The sequence below is a fragment of the Hyperolius riggenbachi genome, chromosome 7, assembly GCF_040937935.1.
Source record: "Hyperolius riggenbachi isolate aHypRig1 chromosome 7, aHypRig1.pri, whole genome shotgun sequence".
NCBI lineage: Eukaryota > Metazoa > Chordata > Amphibia > Anura > Hyperoliidae > Hyperolius > Hyperolius riggenbachi.
This window is the reverse complement of record NC_090652.1, coordinates 6,469,907-6,489,927: the sequence shown is the minus strand read 5'-3', so window position 1 is coordinate 6,489,927 and position 20,021 is coordinate 6,469,907. Positions and strand designations below refer to the sequence as shown.

The window sequence follows — 20,021 nt, the reverse complement described above, 5'->3', positions numbered from 1 at the left end:
TGAAACAAGTCAGAGTTCACTCTGGTCAAGCCAGATCCATTGGAAAGGAGCTTTACTGTAATCCCGATGGTCTGTGTTACCCCCCAATAACAGAGACAGAAATAAGGCTGACACTCTTAGCTTTCCCACAGAAATGGCCACCCTGCCGCTTCACTTTAAAAAGAGCCTGAAGCCAATTTTTCTTACCTCTTTATTGCATCCTTATCGTCACCATTAAGATACAAGCTGATTCGCCGCATCCCCGCGGCAAAACGAGGTAGTTATGCCCCTGAAATCCCCGGGGCAAAATGCCACAACTTTCCAAGTCACAGATTTTGCTGCCTGGGAGAGGCAGAGCTGGGCACAGTAGCTCTGCCTGTTGTCCAGTCAGTCAATCTCTGCCTCTCCCCGCCCCTCTCAATCTTCTTTCACTGAGAGGGGCGGGGAGAGGCAGAGATTGACTGGATAAGAGGCAGAGCTACTGCACACAGCTCCGCCTCCCCAGGGCAACAAAATCTGCAACCTGGAAATTTGTGGAATTTTACCCGGGGATTTCAGGGGTATAAATACCTCGTTCTGTCGCGGGGAAGCAGCGAATCAGCTTGTATCTTAATGGTGACGATAACCGCGCGTTAAAATGAGGTAAACAAAAAATTAGGCTTCAGACTCTCTTTATTTAACACCTGAGCTGAGAGGGATATGGAGGCTGCCATATTTAATTCCTTTTAAACAATGCAGATTGCCTGGCTGTCCTGCTGATCCTCAGCCTCTAGCACATGCAGCCAGAGACTTCCTGCCTGCTGAGAAATACAAATCCTATTATTGTGCAATAAATAGTGAGTCCTATTGGCTGCCATGTTCTGCTGGGGAGGTAAGCCAACCACTAGCTCGCCTTTATTAAGCTGTTTTTGATCATTTTATAATATTTGGACGCCTCCATTCTCCAATTTGCCGGCACAATAGACTGAAGAAGCGGCTGACCGCCTGCCTGCAAGTCTGCTCTCCTTCACAGACCTGTACACACATCCAACTAGTCTTTTTAAACGTTCACCAAATGAAAGATTTCGCTGTGTTGGGCGACCACCTTGTGCAAAAAATGTAGCCAAACAACCTGACGAGTGACCGATATCAGGGTGGTTGCCAAATCCGTCTGGCAGATCAACTCAGACGAATGTTGGGCAGATATCAAGGCAGCCATGCGTGCACAATGTCGTTTGAATGACACTTTTCTCCTGAATGCGGACATGTTGTGCATACTGTCGTTTACGCTTGCGTCTGCAGTATTTAAAGGAGCTGGTCGTTTGCGATATGCAGAAAAGACTTGATGTTTCAACAGTGTAACTGGTAAAGTTCATTCATGCCCCGTTGGTTGTCTTTTCCACGACTTTTGTTTGGCTTGGATATGGGCCTTGAGGTCCAGAGACAACTCCCCTCCGGCCCCCAGTGCCTGAAATATGTCAGATAACAGCAGTGGCACCAAGTCTGATCTCTGGTTCGCAGGGCACTGTAGAATGAGGAGACAGTCTTCTGCTTGCAGTATTTCACTATACCCTCCAGTTCTTTTCCTGTAGTGCATCTGTAACTGGGACAATAGGCTGGGCACTATCTGGTTAGAGTTCTGCCTTAAGCCCTTAGTAGAGACACTCCATCACCTCGCATGGCTTCCTGGCAATGATAGCAGACGCTGGTCATCTGTTCTGGGGGCAGTTAGTGCGATTGTGACCTGGCTGGTGGCAGATGCCGCAGGTGCGCTGACGCTTTGCTGTCGGGCCGCGCTCTGAGGTGTTATCGGATCTCTTTTTCTTAGCGCCAAACCCTCGCTGTGCACCAGACCCGCCGCCGAATCCACCGGGAAAATCACCAGAGGGACCTGGGGGGAAAAAAACATTTAATGGGCTATAAAGGCAGAGTATAGCTGCAGGGCGATGCAGCAAAGCAGTATGGGTAGATTAGAAGCACTGTACTAATGTGACCTTACATATAATTAAGCATACTTATTACTAAGCTGCCGGGAGGCTTGGGCGCAGGATACAGCAGATATACGGCTCACCCTGCTCCAGCTCTATTCCCCCTCCAGGTAGCCATTGACACTGGGGAAATACGTATTTTGGTTTCCAGCTATTGCTGGCGCCCAAATTGTACTATTTGTTTTGTAATTTGGACATTAATTACTGTCTGAGCGCCACTTTAGCCATAATTACTATTATGGCCTATGGTAGCTCAGGCTGCTTCCCGGGGGAGGGGACGGGGGGTACAACTGCAGGGGGGACAGGGAGCAAGTGGCAATTTAATTTATGCAAATATATGCAGCCTTGAATTGGACCGAGAGAGTGCCACCTGTCCCATGCAGCTTCTGAACTGGCCACTAGAGGTCGAGGCTTGCTGTCATGTGACTGCAGTGAGCCTGGAGCTCTAGCGGCCAGTTCAAGACCTGCACAGGACAGTAGAGGGAGCCAGCTGGAGAAAGGACAGCCATATACACTGAAGCACGCTCAGACACATATTACCAGCGCATAGAGAGCGCTATAATAATAACAGAGCAGAAGATTTAGGTGCAGCCAGCGCCACCATTGACCATAATATGAATTCTGCCTATAGTGGCGCACACTGGGTAACTTCAGCGCCGTCAGAAGAAGGAGCTGAAGTTACTTTTATAACACAGTAATTCGGCTGTATCCCGCGCCCAAGTCTCCCGGCGGTGACTTCATATGTATGCCCCGCACACGTCACCCGAGGTATATCACCTGCAAGTAGGCCCCCGCCCATTTTACACATCATCCTCCACCACCCACGCGGACCTGGAGGGGGAATAGTAATTACCTCCGCCGGGACTTGTGCAGGAGCAGAATAAGCTGTATACCGGCTGTATCCCGCGCCCAAGTCTCCCGGCGGTGACTTCATATGTATGCCCTGCACACGTCACCCGAGGTATATCACCTGCAAGTAGGCCCCCGCCCATTTTACACATCATCCTCCACCACCCACGCGGACCTGGAGGGGGAATAGTAATTACCTCCGCCGGGACTTGTGCAGGAGCAGAATAAGCTGTATACCGGCTGTATCCCGCGCCCAAGTCTCCCGGCGGTGACTTCATATGTATGCCCCGCACACGTCACCCGAGGTATATCACCTGCAAGTAGGCCCCCGCCCATTTTACACCCACAATGCGGGTGCCAATAAGCCGGCCTACCCTTGGTGATACACGGTACTTTGAAAACGATTGCTGAAACAATCAGACAGTAAGATGGTGATTTCACGACCCCACAATGCATGCTTCCCGCCTTCCTTCACACGTTGCTCACCTGGCGGGACGTTCTCGTCAGCCCATTGAAAGTAGCCGCACTGCTGCTCTCTGGGCTTGGAGCAGGTGTGAAACTGCCGCCCCTTGTTGGCGCCATCTTTCTGCACGGTGCGTGTGATGGCCGGCTGATTGCACTTGCACGTCGCCTGTCCTCCATCGTCAGCGTTCCCATTTCCTCCCGCCGGCCGGAACCCCTCAGATGCCCAGGAACTATTGAAGGACGTGGAAGGTCGTCCTCCGGACACCTGCAAGGTCGGGGCACTCCTGCCGGCCCCGCTGTCCTGATCCGACCACAGGAAGAAGTTACAGTTTCCTTGGTTACACTTGTAAAACTGGCGTCCCAGGTTGGGCCCTTCTTTGCGCACGGTGAGCTGCACGGCACTGATGCCGCAGTTGCACGTCACCTCGTTACTGTCAGCGTCGGCGGTGATGGGCGGGGCACTGCGCTGGACAGCTGGCGTCACCAGTTGCGGTCTTCCATCCTTCTTAGCAGGGGGCTGCCGGCTCTGTCCACCCCTGCGGTTATTGGTTTGGTTCGCCTGCAGGTGGTTGCTCTCGCGGGGGGCGGTCTGGGGGGCTCTGCTGCCGCCGCCGCTGTGGAGATATTTCAGGTCCAGGATTTCCCTGAGGGTTTCGTCACAGCCACCGATGCACCCCACAAATTCCAGAGGCATCATTGGGGGAACACTACCTCGCTTAAACTTCAGCTTCAGCCTGCAGGGGGAGATACAGAGCATGGTCATTACAACCAAACAGGCTAAATTTACTGAGGTGTGGTCAGCCTGGCTTGGCTCCCGAGTCTGTTTATTATGTGTCTTTATCTTTCTTATGGTTTGAACAAGCAGTAACTGTGCACAAGGAGGTGGATGTGGAGCAGACTATTTTACTTGCACCGTATGTTGGAGCTTGTTGCTCCAGTTATGAGTGGGCACTATGTACTTAGTGTATTGAGATATGTATAAGGGCTACTTCACACTGACCTGTGTAATATTGGACATCAGTTGTGAATGTGTCTGGTCTGCCGATCCAGGGACAAGGATACTTGTAGTGAGAGGGCTGTGGAGTCGTTGCAAAAATCATCCGTCTGCCATATTTATTTCCTTTTAAACAATTTTTTTGCACGTTGCCTGGCTGTCCTGCTGATCCTCTGCCTCTAATACTTGTAGCCACAGCCCCTGAACAAGCATGCAGCAGACTGAAGTATGACTGGATTAGATGCATGCTTGTTTCAGGTATGTGATTCAGACACTACTACAGCCAAAAAGATCAGCAGGGCTGCCAGTTAACTGGTATTATTTAACAGGAAATAAATATGGCACCCTCCATATCCCTCTCACTTCAAGTGCCCTTTAATATTCACTATTTGGAGAGTTGGAAGCAGCACTTATGAAAAATTAAAAGAGTTGTGTGTAGATCAGCTGTGTGTACCAACAGACTCTAAGGCCGGATCCACACTAGAAGTGCTTTTCTGAGCGCTTTGCGATTGATTTACGGTTTTTACAAATTTCTCCCATTCACTTTCATTAACCCTCCTGGCGGTTTGTAAAAATCCGCCAGGGGGCAGCAAAGCCGTTTTTTTTTTATTTTATTTACCATGCAGCGAGACAAGGTCTTGCTACAGGATAGCCGCTGCTCAGCGGCATCCCCCCAGCCCCTCCGATCGCCTCCGGCGATCCGAGATCCCGTTCAAAGACGTTGTGACGTCAAAGGGGACTCCGATCCACCCCTCAGCGATGCCTAACACTGATTGGCCAGGCAGCGCACAGGGTCTGGGGGGCACACGCAGCTAGCAAAGTGCTAGCTGCGTGTAGCAAAAAAGAAATTATGCAAATCGGCCCAGCGGGGCCTGAGCAGTGCCTTCCGGCGGCATAGCCCGAGCTCAGCTCGGGCTTACCGCCAGGAAGGTTAAAATCGCTGTAAAAATCTAATGGGAGAAGTTTTTAAAAAGCGCTCATCAATCATCCGGCCTAAATCAGCGTAGTAAAACTATTGATCAGCACCAATCCAATAAAACACGTAAATTTATTGAAAAAGTTAAAATGACATGCTGTAGGGCAGCTACAGCCCGCTGTTTCAGGCGTCTGCACTCTTACAAGCCGTCCAGGCTGGGTGGGCAGAAGTCTGAAACAGCGGGCTTTAGCTGCCATACAGCATGTTGTTTAACGCTTTCAATACCTGTTTTACTGGATTGGTGCGGATCAACAGTTTTTCTAATTTAATACTCACTACACATTTCTCTCCCACTCAGTACACCCAATGTCCGCACTCACTTGTGGACAGGATGAGGCCTGCAGACATCGCACACGCTGTCGTCCCGCGACACCTCCAGAACGGAAGCAGGAAACCAAATCGAGGTCTTACAGCTCGGGTACCCCAAACAGGTGATGTAGAATCTGAGGAGTGAGAAGAAACCGTTACTCAACTAATGTCATCTTTAGCATCAGACGCCGGTCTAATAAGCATGGCCGCTCCCTCTCTCACCCGCCTTCTCTTCTGGTCTTCAGCACCATATCCCGGTTACACTGCGGACATTTCCGGATGGGCAGCGGCGTTTCCGCGTAGATCTCCTGCTGTTCCACATGCTCCGCCGCCTGGCCGAAGTATGAAGAGAGCGCCTCGTCCAGCCTGGCGACACAAAACACAGAACCGCGGGTCACACGCATATCATGGCGGCACTTATGGGTCTCCTGCCCTGAATTCAAGGTTTAAAGTGGACCTGAACTTTTGCACAGGACACAAGGAAAACATAACAGAAATGCACCCTGTATGTATTTAGAGAGTTTAGCCTGTCTAATCCCCCTCATTTGTGTCCAATCACAAGTTGTAATCTGATCTCTCCCCTGAGTCACATGACTGCCTATGGCAGATGAGCCCGTTTGAAAGCACGGGATGTAAACAATATGTCTGCTTCCATGAATCAGGAAGTAGAAACACTGCAGATTTATTTTAGGATTTCTATCAGCTGTAACAAAGAAATGTTTTTGTGTAAAGGTTATTATGCGGTTGTGTATATTTTACATCAGAGAGGAGTTCTGAGTTCAGGTCCACTTTAACCCCCCTGGCGGTATGATTTTACGCTCTGAAGCAATGCAATTTTTTTTTGCACGCTTTTAGGGGGGGGGGGGGGTATGATACTGCAATGAGATCTGCAGCGCATATTACTCGCCTCCCCTGGAGTTCTGAAATTCTCCCTCTGTCCTCCGTGTGGTGCTGTAACCCAAATTGACCCGAAATTGGCTGCATCGTTGATCAGGCATGCACTTGGCGGCACCGATTTTCATTTGATTCCGATTATGATAATCAAATGATGGTCGATCGGCCGCCAAGTCGCTTAATGTATGGCCACCTTAAAGAGGAACTGTTAAAAAAAAAAAAAAAAGTGTGTCACTTACCTGGGGCTTCTGCCATCACCGTGCTGTCCTGCGCCGGTCCTTCACGATCCTCCGTTCTCCTGCCGCCAGCTACTTTCGGTTCAGTCGAAGCAGCAACTGCGCCTGTGCGCCCCACGTAGCTTTCCCACCAGCTACAGTGGCCTGTGCGATTAGCGCAGGACCCTATTTTGGCCCGGAACGTGAAGAAAGCTACGCATGGCTAAGGGTGCGCAGGTGCCATTACCGTTGACTTACAAGTCGATGGTATGACAAACAAAAGTAGCTGGTGGCGGGAGAAAGGAGGATCGTGGAGGACCGGCGCGGGACAGGAAGGCTGCTGGGGGCTGGCAGAATCCCCAAGTAAGTCAAACACTTTTTTTTTTTTTAACTTTCAGTTCTGCTTTAAAGTGGAGCTGAACTCTTGCACAGGACAGAAGGAAAACATAGAAATGTACCCTGTATGTATTCAGAGAGTTAGGCTAATTCCCCCTCATCTGTGACAAATCTCACATAGTAATTTGATCCCCACCCATGTCACACGACTGCCATGGCAGGTAAGCCCATTTGAAAGCACAGGATGTAAACAATATGTCTGCTTCCATGAATCAGGAAGTAGAAACTGTACAAATGTATTTTAGGATTTGTATCGGCTGTAACAAAGACATGTTTTGTTTATTATATCGTCGTGTATCTTTTAGAGCAGAGAGGACATTCTGAGTTCAGGACCACTGACCAGCTGTGTGCCAGGAATACTTCAAGGCCTCACTTTATCTGCATGTGCATGAATAAACAGCTGAGAACAATACCCCAGCCCTCAAACTCTGACATCTACTGGTGATTGAGCTGATCCCAGAATCTGACGTCAGAGCTAACTACAATACTAGGGTTTGGTGACTATGAATGAATGAATGAAGGAAGGTAGGTCCAGATCGGAAGTCGAGCTCACTTGCTGGCTTTGGCTGCTGCCTCAATGAAGACCTGCTTGTACTTCTGCACTTGGTGCCTCAGGACGGTGAATTTGTCCTTCTTGCCTTCACAGATCAGCTTGAGATCGGCCTCCAGCTCAGCTCGGAGGTCAGGCTTGGACATCTCGAATCCCATGGAGTCATATCCTAGGAGGGAACACAAGAGGCATGAAACCACCGGAGGTCAGCCAACAACTCCAGACTGGTTTACTTGTGACCAGCAGAGGTCCTCACCTTCCACCAGCCCCATCCCCAGCTCTCCAGGAAGGAACCTCTGCTCCGGGGTGAGGCCCACATACATGCGGGACTTGATAGTCTCAATGTGCTCAGCGTGGGTGGCATCAGTTCCTGCGTGTGGAATAACAACGCAGCCGTAATAAGTCATCATACAGCACTGCAGTAAAAGCACATGCACTGCTCAGTACAACCACCTGCCTAATACCGTGCAGCTGCCGTCTGTATGGCCAACACTGACTCAGATGGTAATACCGTGCAGCTGCCTTCTGTATGGCCAACACTGACTCAGATGCTATGTTGTGGTGTCTAGCATTAAGACTGAAGCAGTAGATCCTTTAAAGCGGCACTATGGCAAAAATGATGCTGTTCCATTATCGCCACCATCAGTTATTTAATCGGGACAGCATAAATATATCCATAGAGCTTGTGTTAAAAAAATAGCTCCTAACACCAATTCTTCGATCTGCGTCATGAAATCCAGCTGTTCCTATGCTGATGCGACGGGCAGGACAGTGGAGTCGGAGTCTAAGGTTTCATCAACTGAGGAGTCGGAGTTGGATGATTTTTGTGCAGACTCCACAGCCCTGGCGACGGGGCTAGCTGCTCTCTCCTAACTGCTATCAGCCTTCTGCCTCTCTCTGCCACAGCTGATTTATAACTACACACTACAGAGCCGTGTTCATCTACAGAGCCGTGTAGCTATAAAGTAATTAGCTAAGTAACTAAGTAGCAGCCAGATCATTTAGTTACTTTCTACTGTATAGCTACATGTGAGAAGCAACAACACAGCTCTGGAGTGTGTGAGCAGCGTTATAAATCACCTGTGGCAGAGAGAGAGAGAGAGAGAGAGAGAAAGAGAGAGAGAGAGAGAGAAGGAGAAGGCTAATAGCAGTTAGCAGCGAACAGCCAGCCTGTCGCTCCCCCATCAGGAACAGTTAAAGGAACACTTAAGTCAAACAAAAAAAAAGTTTTACTCACCTAGGGCTTCCAATAGCCTCCTGCAGCTGTCCGGGGCCCTCGCCGTCTCCCTCCGATCCTCCTGGCCCCGCCGGCAGCCACTTCCTGTTTCGGTGACAGGAGCTGACAGGCTGGGGACGCGAGTGATTCTTCGCGTTCCCAGACACTTTAGCACACTCTATGCTGGTATATGGTATATGATATATGCTATAGCAGCATAGATGGCGCTATTGTGGCCAGGAACGCGAAGAATCACTCGCGTCCCCAGCCTGTCAGCTCCTGTCACCGAAACAGGAAGTGGCTGCTGGCGGGGCCAAGAGGATCGGAGGGAGATGGCGAGGACACCGGACAGCTGCAGGGGGCAATTGGAAGCCCCAGGTGAGTAAAACTCATTTTTTTTGTTTGACTTAAGTGTCCCTTTAATTTACTAACACAATCAGCTGTGTAGAAGAGTAAAATTGGTGTTAGGAGCTATTTTTTAACAAGTTCTATGGAGACATTTATGCTGTTTACTATTTTTTTATTTATTGGTTGAATTTATAAAGCACCAGCATATTACCCAGCGCTGTCCCTATTAAATAACAGATGCTGGGGATAACAGAACAGCATCATTTTCACCATAGTGCCCCTTTAAAGAGGAAATGTAACCAAGGAATGAACTTTATCCCAATCAGTAGCCAATATTCCCTTTCCCATGAGAAATCTATTGCTTTTCTCAAATAGATCATCACGGGGGTCTGTATGGCTGATATTGTGGTGAGAGAAAACAGATTTTAGAAAAATTAGAAGAAAAAATGATTTTTAAAGCATTAAAATTACATTGTATCAATGAGGTCACTTTGCAATTGAACAAGTACTAAGAAGCAGATGAAAAAGAGCTTTCAAAATTATTCTGAGTATTTTCTTGCTTGCTGGTGGCTTAGAAGGCATTTTAATGATAAGGCGTGGAAATATCCCCCAGGAGAAAAAGGGAATTGAATAAGGGCCACTGATTGAACAGAATTTATGTTAGACACAGGAAAACCTTATTGTGTTTTAGACACATTTCCTCTATACATTACTGCAGAGGTGCTTGGCGTACAGCCACCTTCTCATTCTATAGTGGTGGGGCTGTCTTAAAGGGGAACTGAAGTAAGAGGTATACGGAGGCTGCCATATTTATTTCCTTTTAAGCAATACCAGTTGCCTGGCAGCCCTGCTGGTCTATTTCTCTGCAGTAGTATCTGAATAACTCATCAGAAACAAGCATGCAGCTAGTCTTGTCAGATCTGACATTGTCAGAAACACCTGATCTGCTGCATGCTTGTTCAGGGGCTATGGCTAATAGTATTAGAGGCAGAGGATCAGCAGGGCTGCCAGGCAACTGGTGTTGATTAAAAGGAAATAAATATGGCAGCCTCCGTATACCTCTTACTTCAGTTCCCCTTTAACACCCTAAAGACAACAGGAAACAGAGTACGGGAGCCCAGCAGTGCAGGATGTAGGGTCACATGGAAAATTCAATAGGTATAAAAAAAAAAATTATTCACAAAGGTGGGTTGCAAAGGGGCAACTGACCACAAAAAGCAGGTGGAGATGATTAACCCGACTCCACTCAGGATGGTCCAGCCGGACCCACATGCGGTCACTCTCCTTGGTAAGAACTGAGGACAGTGCCACTCATGGTAAAACCACACGTGGTCTCTCTCAACCCCTCCGGCGTGGTATCTTGGGGGTGATATAATTTATGGGAAAAGAGGTGTCTAGGTGTGTATACAATGGATTCAAAACACAATACAATTAGAAGATGAGGTAGCTTACCTCAATGACGAAATCTGAGTCAACAAAGAATAATTTATTAAGCACAGGCAACGCGTTTCGTGGCTCACAGACTGCTTCCTCAGGCCAACACAAGTGTCCCGATTAGTAAAAGCTGATCAGCATAGGGAACCTCGTATTTCAGAGGTTCCCTATGCTGATCAGCGTTAACTAATCGGCACTGGTGTTGGCCTGAGGAAGCAGTCTGGGACCCACGAAACGCGTTGCCTGTGCTTAATAAATTATTCTTTGTTGACTCAAAGATTTCGTCATTGAGGTAAGCTACCTCATCTTCTAATTTTATTGTGTTTTTAATCCATTTTATACACACCTGGGCGCCTCTTTTCCCATAAATTGTGTTCTCAGTCTATATACTTCCTGTTAGACCCCCGCACACACATGGTTTGTACCAGTGCTGTATCGTGCCATAAGAGTCACCTATGCCGTGCTTCTCCATCAGAGAGATGAGATCGGCCTCTGTGAGCAGCTGCGGTGCGCTGGTCTCTCCATCCACCATCTCCACTGTGCTGGGCTGGAATCTGGCGTTCATCTCATACACCGGGAGAATCTGCAGGGATGAAATACCGCACAGAGGATTACCGTGCTGAGCTCACTACATGGCTACAGCAAACTGGCTGTTCAGAGCGACCCCCGGTGATACAGGTACACCGCACAGCCCCCTCACTTCATCCAGCATCTCATACACGGGAGAATCTACAGGAATAAATACCGCACAGAGGGTCACCACACAGAACTCGATACACCGCTACGGCGGACTGGTGATTCAGAATGACCCCCGGTGATACCGTTACACCGCACAGCCCCTCACTCATTCCAGCACTTCATACACGGGGAGAATCTGCAGGGATAAATACCGCACAGAGGATTACCGCGCAGAACTCGCTACACTGCTACGGCGGACTGGCGATTCAGAATGACCCCGTATACTGTTACATTGCACAGCTTCCACACTAAGGATAGTCAGAAATGCCGATAACCAGTTCCGACGGAATTCCGCATTCCAATTCTGCAGAAATCTGAATTTTAGACTTTGAGGAATGGGGATTTCTTCTGCCGTTTTTGTTAATAAAGTTAGGTAATTTAAAAGAAACATGTTTTTTTTTTTGCAGAATCTGCTATATTTTAGCGATGTACGCTATTATGTGTACAACAGCGGTACACTTCCGAATTCTCTGATTGGCCTCAGGGTCGGTCCACACTTGTGCGCATGCAAAACGGAAAAGAAACACGCGTCCCCGCAGTGTGCATTCTGCATCAGCTTTGTGCAAATACACCGTTCCGCGTCTGTTCGATATCCGCAGCGTCGCTAAGTTGGCGCGTACGCATCGCCGCTCACCTGTCTTGCTGCCGCTTGTCCCACCTTCAGCAGCATCGGGGTCAGCAGAAGCGCGGCTCTCCATAGGCTGCGAGAGGCCAAGTCTCCCTAGCAACAGGGAGAATTCTCATTGGTCCAACATGAACCAATGAAAATCCTCCCTGTTGCAGAGGATTCCCATTGGTCTGATGTAGCTCAACGGAGAATCCTCGGCCCCCAGGCTGTTCAGAAGGCACCAAAAGGTGGCGATGGTCAGCGGGAAACTTATTACACCACGGCAGCGGCGTGGATGTGACGAAAACGGGTGACGCGGATGCGGCGACTAGCCTAGTGAGAACAGAGTCCGATCTCATAGGCTTGCATTAGGCACGTTTTCCTGTCCAGTCCAGGAAAAAGTGCAAAGTCCGGATTCTACGTTCCACCTTGCATTCCACGGCACATGATTCGTGTTTTAACAAGTGGAAGCAGGTCCAATTTTTAACATGGGATCCGATTCCTGCGTTTTCGAGGAGCTTTAAAAACATATCTCATGGATACCGGTTTTAAATCAAGTGTGAACCGAGCGCTAATACTTCCGAGTCTTGTGAATGGCCTAAAATGTCCAAATCTGAGTAATGTGGCATTCCGCAGATTTCTGATTTCTGCACTCCGAATCCCGCTGCGGAATGCATATTTGTAATCAGAACCTCGAAAATCGGAATTATGCAGAATGTGGATGCCTATCACTGCTCCTCACTCATTCCAGCATTTCGTAACGGGCAATTGTGAATTTTCGCACCGCTCCCCAATTCAGCGTCCGGACGGGATTTTTCGCTCACCTTGGTGCTCCACTTGTCGTACGGATAGACGTCGAGGTAATTCCTGGCGATGATCATCAGCCCGTGAGCCACAAACCGCTCGGCGGCGATGTCGATCTCCACCGTGGTCTCCTGCCCCTGAGCATCCTGGGAGCAGCAAGCCAGAAAGTGCCGCACGATGAACTCATAGATGCGCTGCTCATTACCCTGGAGGCACAGAGATAAGGTGTTACTCCGAGGAAAACAAATAAAATTGTGTCTATACCAAGAACCCCTAGACATACATCAGGGATGCCTCTCCCAAATCAAACAAAGGGGGTGGTATTTCTGACAGCACTGCACTGACGGCTCTGACATCCATCTACACCAGTGTTTCTCAACATTTTATTGGTATGTACCCCTTTTAAAACCTTGTACTCACCAAGTACCCCCTAGCATAGCAAACATCACAAGTACCCCTTGACAAATATATATTTAATTTTAGTACATGATAATTGCTTCTAAACAATTTTCAAGCATTTGCTATTGCTTTTAATTTGCTAAATCACAGATTTGGTGTTGTTTAACCCTCCTGGCGGTTTGCTAAAAAATCGCCAGGGGGCAGCAAATCTTTTTTTTTTAATTTTTTTTTTTTTTTTTCATGTAGCGAGACAAAGTCTCGCTACATGATAGCCGCTGCTCAGCGGCATCCCCCCAGCCCCTCCGATCGCCGCCGGCGATCAGGAGATCCCGTTCAAAGAACGGGATCTCCTGGAGGGCTTCCCCCGTCGCCATGGCGACAGGGCGGGATGACGTCACCGACGTCAACGACGTCATAGGGGATTCCGATCCACCCCATAGAGCTGCCTGGCACTGATTGGCCAGGCAGCGCACGGGGTCTGGGGGGGGGGGGGGGGGGGCGGCTGCGGCGCAACAGATAGCGGCGGATCGGCGGGTAGCGGCGGCGATCGGGCACTGCACGCAGCTAGCAAAGTGATAGCTGCGTGCAGGAAAAAAAAAATTATGCAAATCGGCCCAGCGGGGCCTGAGCGGTGCCTTCCGGCGGCATAGCCCGAGCTCAGCTCGGGCTTACCGCCAGGAAGGTTAAATAAGATTTATCATTGTCTAAAACTCTAAATTTGTTATTCTTGGTGAAGTATATCAAGCCTGAGTACCCCCTGGAACCAACAGAAGTACCCCCTGGGGCACGCGTACCACACGTTGAGAACCTAGGATCTACACAACTGGGCATGAAAGGCCGCTAAGCACAGCCTTTTCCATCACTTTACACTTCCCACCCTATCATGCAAAGCTCTACATAAATTATCACCTCCTTACATTTCCTCATTAATCTCCATACCTCCCTGCCCAGAACCTTCACTCCGCCCAGGAGACCCTCTTGTCCTCTAGCTTGGTCATCTCCACTCACTCCCTCATCCAGGACTTCTCACGGGTGGTCCCTCTCGTTTTGGAACTCTCTCCCTCCAGCCTGGCATGCTCAGAGCCTGGCAGCCTTCAAACGCACTCTCAAAACACACCTGTTCAGACAAGCCTATAATTTGCTATAGGTAGCATTGGAGGTTCACTGCGTCCTCCGCTAACCCGTGTCTCCTTCCCTAATGTAGAAGCTTTCCAGAGGCGCCAATAGAATAAAAGTCACTTAAACGAGCTTAAAACCGATGGGGCAGTGGTGGGCCTATCCCATCCATGCGGACAAAGCAAACAAAGGAAGGACTGTGGCATCAATAGTCAAACAACAAATTATTTATACTCCTCAGTAAAAATAGGCAACGCATTTCATGGGCTCAATCCCGCTTCATCAGGCCAATCAAAAAGGAGCATACAGCTTATCAGCATCAAAACCACACTGAGCGCCTCTGTCTTCCCTAATGTCTCCACCCCACTACCCTCTAGATTGTAAGCTCACAAGGGCAGGGACCTCTTCCCCCTAATGTCTCAACCCACTACCCTCTAGATTGTAAGCTCACAAGGTCAGGCTCCTCCCCTAATGTCTCCACCCCACTACCCTCTAGATTGTAAGCTCACAGGGGCAGGGACGTCCTCCTAGTGTTTCTTATTCTGCTGTTATTTATCCTATGAACATGTACCAGTATTGGAGATGTCTCAAACCTCACATCAGCCATGTCAGTATCTGTATTCTTGGATGTCCTGATTGTACAGAGTTTTGAACTTCATGTATCTATGCTCACCAGTTTGTGTTTTGTATTATGTACATCACTACAGAAGATATTGGAACTTTACAAATACAAATAGATGCTCTGCCCATTCCAGCCAACAGAGGGAGCTGTGAGGAAGCAAACATAAGTGAGTGGAGTGAGTCAGCCTGTAAGACTAAAAAGTGGTCATATACTAGTCGATATGACCAACAGACCCCCTCAGATCATTATCTGACCAGAGAGCGATCTATCTGATCAAATCCCTTCACGCACTACAGATTTTTAAAGTTTAACTGTCGGGCATAAAATCAATGCTTTATTTTTATCTGGTAAACAAGTAATAAGGATGCTAACCAGGCAATCCAAAAGTTACATTCACTATTACTTTTCTTGTTGATAAATGATCATTCCCCAGTTTACCTGACTCTTATTTGGTACATCTGCCACACAAAGGAAGTTGCAGGGCATGCTGGGTTGTCCTTTTTTGCTTCTCTACTTCCCCTCAGACTTAACTAATGCAGCCTGATTGGCTGAAGCCTCTTTCCCTCCTGTTTTCCCCTCCCACACCTCTGTTCCTCTCTGATTGGCCAATATTTCTCATGCTGAGACAATGCACTTTATATAGTGGAAAGCAGGCAATGCATACACAATCAGGCAGAGGAGAGTAAGGGAGGAAATGGCATCAGGATTGGCTTCAAAATAGCCACAGCTAAAATGAGAAATGCTAAGAAGGATTTTCTCTTTTTTTACTGTTGAAAAATCCCTAAAATCAAAGCGTGGACAGCAGGGCTGTGGAGTCGGTCCAAAAATCCACCGACTCCGACTCCTCAGTTTAGGATTCCTCCGACTCCTCTAATTTGCATATTACAATTTTGTTGATTAAAAGTATGTAACATGAAATTCGTCTCTTAACTGCCAACATTTAGGAATTTTACAATACAACTGAAGTGAGAAGGATATATAGACTATTATATTTATTCCCTTTAGACTAAAACTAGTCCTTGGTAAGAGTACTTGTAAAAGGTACAAACCGGAACAAAGAACATCTATCAGGCCCTAGGCAATGTAAGTGTGGGTACATGTAAGAATGATGTGCAGGTACTCTGCAGGGGAATGAGGAGATTGTAACCAGACAACACCTCTGTGTTCAATGTGCACAGCATTCTCAGTGGAGTCCCTGCAGCTCTGTGGGGAGTGCATATGTAGAGTATAGTACTACTGTGTAACAAAGTAAACCTGAGACAGACGAAATTAAAGTTTTATACATACCTGGGGCTTCCTCCAGCCGCCTTCAGGATAATCAGTCCCTCGTTGTCCTCCTCCACCACCTGGATCTTCTGCTATGAGTCCAGGTACTTGAGCCAGTCGGGCGTAGTGCGCATGCACACACTCCGCCGCCAGGAGCATACTACACCTGTGCAGCACTATTGCGCAGGTGCAGAATGTTCCTGGCTGTGGGAGCGGCATGCGGCCGGACAGCGCTGACTGGCTGAATTACCAGGACTCATAGCAGAAGATCCGGGTGGTGGAGGACAGCGAGGGATTGATTAGCCTGAAGGGGGCTGGAGGAAGCCCCAGGTATGTATAAAACTTTACTTTTCATCCGTCTCAGGTACCCTTTAATTTGTAGTCACCAAACCAAATTTTAACAACATATCAAATTATTTGATTTCATCAGCAAAGGGAGTGCATACATTTGCATAAATCAGCATCAATGCAGAATTATTTCCATCTCGTTGACCATCTCTATTAGTGACACGGCTACACATCAGGCTTTATCCTTACAGCATAGATGTTATTTAGTATATATAAGAGATTCCTGTGTACACATATATACAGTCACAATCAGATATGTATATCTGACCTTAAAAATACGGGGACTGCTTTATTGAAGCAGCACAAGTAACTAATTTTGATTGGTTTATTTCATGCTTGTGGACTAAGCACAGCTATTACTGTATATATACTGTATATATACATTATTTTTAATGACTATTATCTGAGAAATAGAACATTTTATCATATTTTCTATTTTAATTACAGTTACAAATTCATTAGGAGTCGGTGCATTTTTTCCCGACTCCGACTCCAGGCACCCAAAATTTCCACGACTCCGACTCCACAGCCCAATACATTTGTTAAGTAAGTAGAGCAAATATTTATCTGCTTATATCCAGTGATGTGAAAAACTATTTGCCCCCTTCCTGATTTCTTATTCTTTTGCATGTTTGTCACACTTAAATGTTTCTGCTCATCAAAAACCGTTAACTATTAGTCAAAGATAACATAATTGAACACAAAATGCAGTTTTAAATGATGGTTTTTATTATTTATTATTTTATTATTTAGTGAGAAAAAAAAACTCCAAATCTACATGGCCCTGTGTGAAAAAGTGATTGCCCCCCTTGTTAAAAAATAACTTAACTGTGGTTTATCACACCTGAGTTCAATTTCTGTAGTCACCCCCAGGCCTGATTACTGCCACGCCTGTTTCAATCAAGAAATCACTTAAATAGGAGCTATCTGACACAGAGAAGTAGTTCAAAAGCACCTCAAAAGCTAGACATCATGCCAAGATCCAAAGAAATTCAGGAACAATTGAGAACAAAAGTAATTGAGATCTATCAGTCTGGTAAAGGTTATAAAGCCATTTCTAAAGCTTTGGGACTCCAGCGAACCACAGTGAGAGCCATTATGCACAAATGGCAAAAACATGGCACAGTGATGAACCTTCCCAGGAGTGGCCGGCCGACCAAAATTACCCCAAGAGTGCAGAGAAAACTCATCCGAGAGGCCACAAAGCACCCCAGGACATCATCTAAAGAACTGCAGGCCTCACTTGCCTCAATTAAGGTCAGTGTTCACAACTCCACCATAAGAAAGAGACTGGGCAAAAACGGCCTGCATGGCAGATATCCAAGGCGCAAACCACTTTTAAGCAAAAAGAACATTAAGGCTCATCTCAATTTTGCAAAAAACATCTCAATGATTGCCAAGACTTTGGGGAAAATACCTTGTTGACCGACAAAAGTTGAACTTTTTGGAAGGTTCGTGTCCCGTTACATCTGGCATAGAAGTAACACAGCATTTCAGCAAAAGAACATCATACCAACAGTAAAACATGGTGGTGGTAGTGTGATGGTCTGGGGTTGTTTTGCTGCTTCAGGACCTGGAAGGCTTGCTGTGATAGATGGAACCATGAATTCTACTGTCTACCAAAAAATCCTGAAGGAGAATGTCCGGCCATCTGTTCGCCAACTCAAGCTGAAGCGATCTTGGGTGCTGCAGCAGGACAATGACCCAAAACACACCAGCAAATCCACCTCTGAATGGCTGAAGAAAAACAAAATGAAGACTTTGGAGTGGCCTAGTCAAAGTTAGTGTTGGGCGAACAGTGTTCGCCACTGTTCGGGTTCTGCAGAACATCACCCTGCTCGGGTGATGTTCGAGTTCGACCGAACACCTGATGTTGTTCGGCCATATGGCCGAACTAAGAGCGCATGGCCGAACGTTCGGCTAGCGCTGTGATTGGCCGAACGGGTCACGTGGTTCGTACCCGAACGCGCTCTGATTGGCCGAACGGGTCACGTGGTTCGGGTAAATAAATACCCGATCCACGTCATTTCTCCGCCATTTGTCTGTGGGTTTAGCTTTGGGTAGGCAGGGTAGTTCTCTCTCCAGCTAGGCTAGCCAGGGTCCCCCCAGTCATTGTGTCGCTGCTGGGAACAGTAGTACACCGCTCACCCACCACTGTATAGCATTGTGCTCTGTGTCGCTGCTGGGAACAGTAGTACACCGCTCACCCACCACTGTATAGCATTGTGCTCTGTGTCGCTGCTGGGAACAGTAGTACACCGCTCGCTCAGCCACTGTATAGCATTGTGCTCTGTGTCGCTGCTGGGAACAGTAGTACACCGCTCACCCACCACTGTATAGCATTGTGCTCTGTGTCGCTGCTGGGAATAGTACACCGCTCACCCACTACTGTACAATCAATTTTCTCAAAAACTATAAGCTCTTTTTCAAATATTTTTTTCCACTCCCAAGGTGCACATACCCTGCAAATTTGGGGTATGTAGCATGTAAGGAAGCTTTACAAAGCACAAAAGTTCGGGTCCCCATTGACTTCCATTATGTTCGGAGTTCGGCGCGAACACCCGAACATCGCGGCCATGTTCGGCGAACGTTCGCGAACCCGAACATCCAGGTGTTCGCCCAACACTAGTCAAAGTCCTGACCTGAATCCTATTGAGATGTTGTCGCATGACCTTACAAAGGCGGTTCATGCTAGAAAACCCTCAAATAAAGCTGAATTACAACAATTCTGCAAAGATGAGTGGGCCAAAATTCCTCCAGAGCGCTGTAAAAGACTCGTTGCAAGTTATCGCAAACGCTTGATTGCAGTTATTGCTGCTAAGGGTGGCCCAACCAGTTATTAGGTTCAGGGGGCAATTTCTTTTTCACACAGGGCCATGTAGGTTTTGAGTTTTTTTTCTCACTAAATAATAAAAACCATCATTTAAAACTGCATTTTGTGTTCAATTATGTTATCTTTGACTAATAGTTAACGGTTTTTGATGAGCAGAAACATTTAAGTGTGACAAACATGGAAAAGAATAAGAAATCAGGAAGGGGGCAAATAGTATTTCACATCACTGTATGTGTTTTGTTTTTTATGACATAGTATGTCTGACAGCTCCTCTTTAACAAGTTCCAACAAGAAACCCATTGAACATCTGTGCATGAGCCCCCCAGTATTTGTTTTGCCACACAGGCTCCCCAGAACTCAGGAGTGAAAAGAGGAAAAAGCAGCCAGCATGTAGCTTCGTCTCTCGCTGAATCAAACGCCGCAAGCAACACACTCACGACCGGCCACTGATTGACCTAAATTTTCCACCCTGTGGAATCGATCGATTTCGGCTGAAAAGTGGTCGATCAGGAATCGTTTGCTGCGTTGATTTCTAGCAGATTTGATCGAATTGGCAGGATATCGATGGGAAATAAATTGATAAATGTATGGCCACCTTTAGATTGCTCAGATGCCCCCTTGCAGTCTGATCAGAGGGTAAGCAGGTGCAGGAACCACAGACCGTAAGCAGGTGCAGGAACCACAGCTTCGGCTAAA

General features: G+C 47.5%; 1 protein-coding gene across 2 annotated transcripts in view; it reads right to left on the bottom strand.

Moving 5' to 3' along the window:
- Nucleotides 1–589: 589 nt before the first annotated feature.
- TOP3A (DNA topoisomerase III alpha) overlaps nucleotides 590–20,021 on the bottom strand; it is a 65,724-nt gene continuing 46,292 nt past the window's right edge. For both annotated transcript variants that reach the window (XM_068243527.1, XM_068243526.1), the window contains 8 exons: nucleotides 12,762–12,947; nucleotides 11,046–11,175; nucleotides 7,851–7,964; nucleotides 7,598–7,763; nucleotides 5,762–5,905; nucleotides 5,551–5,673; nucleotides 3,282–3,994; nucleotides 590–1,849 (listed from right to left, as the gene is read on the bottom strand). In XM_068243527.1, the coding sequence (XP_068099628.1) occupies nucleotides 1,668–1,849; nucleotides 3,282–3,994; nucleotides 5,551–5,673; nucleotides 5,762–5,905; nucleotides 7,598–7,763; nucleotides 7,851–7,964; nucleotides 11,046–11,175; nucleotides 12,762–12,947 (1,758 nt within the window). In that variant the 3' untranslated portion in view covers nucleotides 590–1,667. The remainder of the gene's footprint in view (nucleotides 1,850–3,281; nucleotides 3,995–5,550; nucleotides 5,674–5,761; nucleotides 5,906–7,597; nucleotides 7,764–7,850; nucleotides 7,965–11,045; nucleotides 11,176–12,761; nucleotides 12,948–20,021) is intronic.